Here is a 3,139-nt window from a genome sequence, read left to right on the forward strand (position 1 = left end):
TGTGTTGAATTTCCAGCAGACATGCTGCAGGTTAAACTCAGGATATTCTAAGATTCTATGGAATTCCAGTTGTGAATCCTACAGAAGTTTATAGTTAATGTAGTGTATGCTGCAGCAGTTGTTTTAATAGAGTAGAATAATTGTAAACCTCACTTTAGATATCGAATGTTTTTACACAGCTCCTGAGAAAGTCTCCATGAGCAGCATCCCACCATCAAAACACATGGCGTAGCCCCCAGCCTTCCAGGATATAAAGGCTTGGGCTTTCTAATCCATAGGGAATCCTAGCCACAGAAATAGAGGAAAAACCTGCATTTGTCAAAAAGACTTAATATTTTTTATCATTTTTCTCCTTCTTGCAGGCATGCGTGTGTGATTCGAGGCCAGGTGATGACGGCAGATGGAACCCCTCTGGTTGGAGTGAACATCAGCTTTGTCAACAATCCTCTGTTTGGATACACAATCAGCAGACAAGATGGCAGGTAGGATGTCTGTATAGGATTTACAGTGTTCAAGCAGCATTAACAACATTATTGCCATGAACACGAAAGAGAAACTCCTTCCAAGAGCGCATTTATTGTTGATGCATTTTGAAGATGTTGTTTCATTACTGCTGATTTTTATGGGGCTACATCTGTGCTGGTCACCAGTCACTGGTCATCAGTGCTGTTCTTCAGGGTTCAACACCAGGGTCAGTCCTGTTCAATATATAGCTCAACAATCTGGATGCAGGAGTTGAATGCAACATTGCTGGTGGTACCAAACTGGGAGGTGCTTCTGGCTCTCTCGAGGGACAGGAGACCTCACAGAGGGATCTAGATAGATTGCAGCATTTATCTATGATGAATGGGATGAAATTTAAAAAGGCAAAATGCTGGATTTTCTGCACCCAGAACAGAGTAATGCCAGGCATAAGTGTAAACTGGGAGAGAAGTGGCTGGAGAACAGCCCTGCAGACAGAGGTGTGGGGTTGTTGGCCAGCAGCAGCTGAATAGAAGCCAGCAGTATCCTGGCAGCCAAGAGGGCATGCTGGAGGCATCAAACATGTTTAGTCTGGAGAAGAGGAGGCTCGGGAGAGACCTTATCACCCTCTACAACTACCTGAAAGGAGGTTGTAGTCAGGTGAGGGGTGAGGGTTGGTCTCTTCTCGCAGGCAACTAGCAGTAGGACAAGAGGGCACAGACTCAAGCTCTGCCAGGAAAGGTTTAGGTTGGATATTAGAAAGATTTCTTCATGGAAAGGGTTATCAAGCAATGGGACAGACTGCCTAGGGAAGTAAGTGGCTGAATCACCATCCCTGGAGATATTTAAAAGGCACGTAGATGTGGCACTTAGAGACATGGTTTAGCATTGGACTTGGCAGTGTTGGGTCATGAGTTGGGCTCGAGGATCTTAAGGTTCTTATCACTAGCCAGTCAGAGGCGATTGTCCCACTGTATTCAGTGTTGGTGAGGCCTCACATGGAGCACTCTGTGCAGTTCTGGTCCCCACAATTTAAAAAAGATGTTCAGGTCCCTGAATGTGTCCAGAGGAGGGCAACAAAGCTGGTGACAGGGCTGGAAGGAATGTCCTATGCAAAGCAGCTGATGACTCTGGATTTATCTAGTTTGGAGAAGAGGAGGCTGAAGGTGACCTCCTTGCTTTCTATGGCTTCCTGAGGAAAGTATGTGAACAGGGAGGTGCTGAGCTCATCTCCCTGGTATCCAGTGGCAGGGCACATGGGAATGATTCAAAACTGCACCAAGAGAAGTTTAGAATGGACATGAAGAAACATTTTTTTTTACCAAGAGGGTGCTCAAACACTGTAACAGGCTTCATGTTAAGGAAACTTCCCTGTCTGACCATCCAGGAGCCACTCTGGCAGTCATACTCGCACCACCTGAGCTGGGATTGAAGCCACTTCACAGCTACACGCTCAACACACACAGTCAGACCAGGTTTCCGTACCAGCTCTGCTCCACGTTTACCATAGCAGAACTCTCCATCCTCAAAGTAATTTATTCCTGGTGCAATAGCTAAATAACAAAGTAATAGCTTGAGCTGGTGCCGCTGTGGAAGGACCCAGAACAAAAGAAATCCTGAGCCTTTATACCTTCACAGTGTAAGCACAGGGCAGTGTGGGGTCACCAGCTCCTGCTGTGTCTCAGAGTGTCCTTTGCTATGCCAAGCTCAGCACTTTGTGACCTCTTGCCTCAGGCTCGGGCTCAGGCTGGGGCTCCTGCCTCCCAGAGCTCAACCTGCAGTTGCCTACCGAGCTACCTGCAAGGAATGTATTCCTCAGCATTCCTAGAGAGGTGATCAATGCCCCAAGCCTCTCAGTATTTAAGAGGCATTTGGACAAAGCCCTTAATAATATGGTTTAATTTAATCAGCCCTGAATTGGTCAGGCAGTTGGACTTGGTGATCCTTGTAGTTCCTTAACAACTGAATAGTCTATTTGATTCTATTCTTATTTTTATTGTTTATTATTTGTTATTATTAACTTTGTGGTATCACAGAGAAACTTTAGCCAACAATTGGGCAATGCAGTGCCCATACACATGAAGAAAAGGTCCCCTGCTCCCAGCAGCTCTATTCTTGCTAATTCATGTTGAAATGATTAGGAAGAAGTCATTAAGATTGCCTTGTGTAAGAGGCAAGTGCTTAAAATCTGAGCAATCACAATCAACCAAAACAAAAGTATTGCAAATTGGCCCTGTCTTTCATCTTATCTTTTGTTTGTCAGTGCTAATTGGCTCCCTTCCTTTTAAGACCTAAAATGGAACAGAACAGCCTCCAGCTGCACATGCTCTATGTATTGACCACCAGCACTTAGAAGAGAATTTATAGATTTTAGCACCTCTCCAATCCACAACTTCCATTAAAGGTTTGACTTGGCCAGAGAAGCTGACAGAATTATAACGGAAGAGAGGAACATAGGCTAGCAACGTGTGCTTAATACTGTCCTGTTCACACTCAGGGGTGTTTGCACCTACTGTAGCACTGATGGTGACTGGGAGGCTTTCTGAGTGATGCTCCACCTCTCCAATGACATGACAATAAAATACAAGTAATGAAGAGGCATTCTAGGAAAACTAGTGGTCTCCTTTGGAGAATTATGCCCCTGGAGCTGATGTTTTCTTATTCCCCGTATCTTAGG

At 45.0% G+C, this 3,139-nt stretch overlaps 1 protein-coding gene across 1 annotated transcript in view; it reads left to right on the forward strand.

Annotated features, from left to right (window-relative positions):
• Positions 1-362: 362 nt before the first annotated feature.
• The window catches only part of TENM4 (teneurin transmembrane protein 4), a gene marked incomplete at both ends in the record, with an annotated part of 73,977 nt that continues 71,200 nt past the window's right edge, over positions 363-3,139 (forward strand). The window contains one exon of the mRNA XM_009075277.1: positions 363-482. Coding sequence (XP_009073525.1) covers positions 363-482 — 120 coding nt within the window. The remainder of the gene's footprint in view (positions 483-3,139) is intronic.

The sequence above is a fragment of the Acanthisitta chloris genome, unplaced genomic scaffold, assembly GCF_000695815.1.
Source record: "Acanthisitta chloris isolate BGI_N310 unplaced genomic scaffold, ASM69581v1 scaffold5685, whole genome shotgun sequence".
Classification (NCBI taxonomy): Eukaryota; Metazoa; Chordata; class Aves; order Passeriformes; family Acanthisittidae; genus Acanthisitta; species Acanthisitta chloris.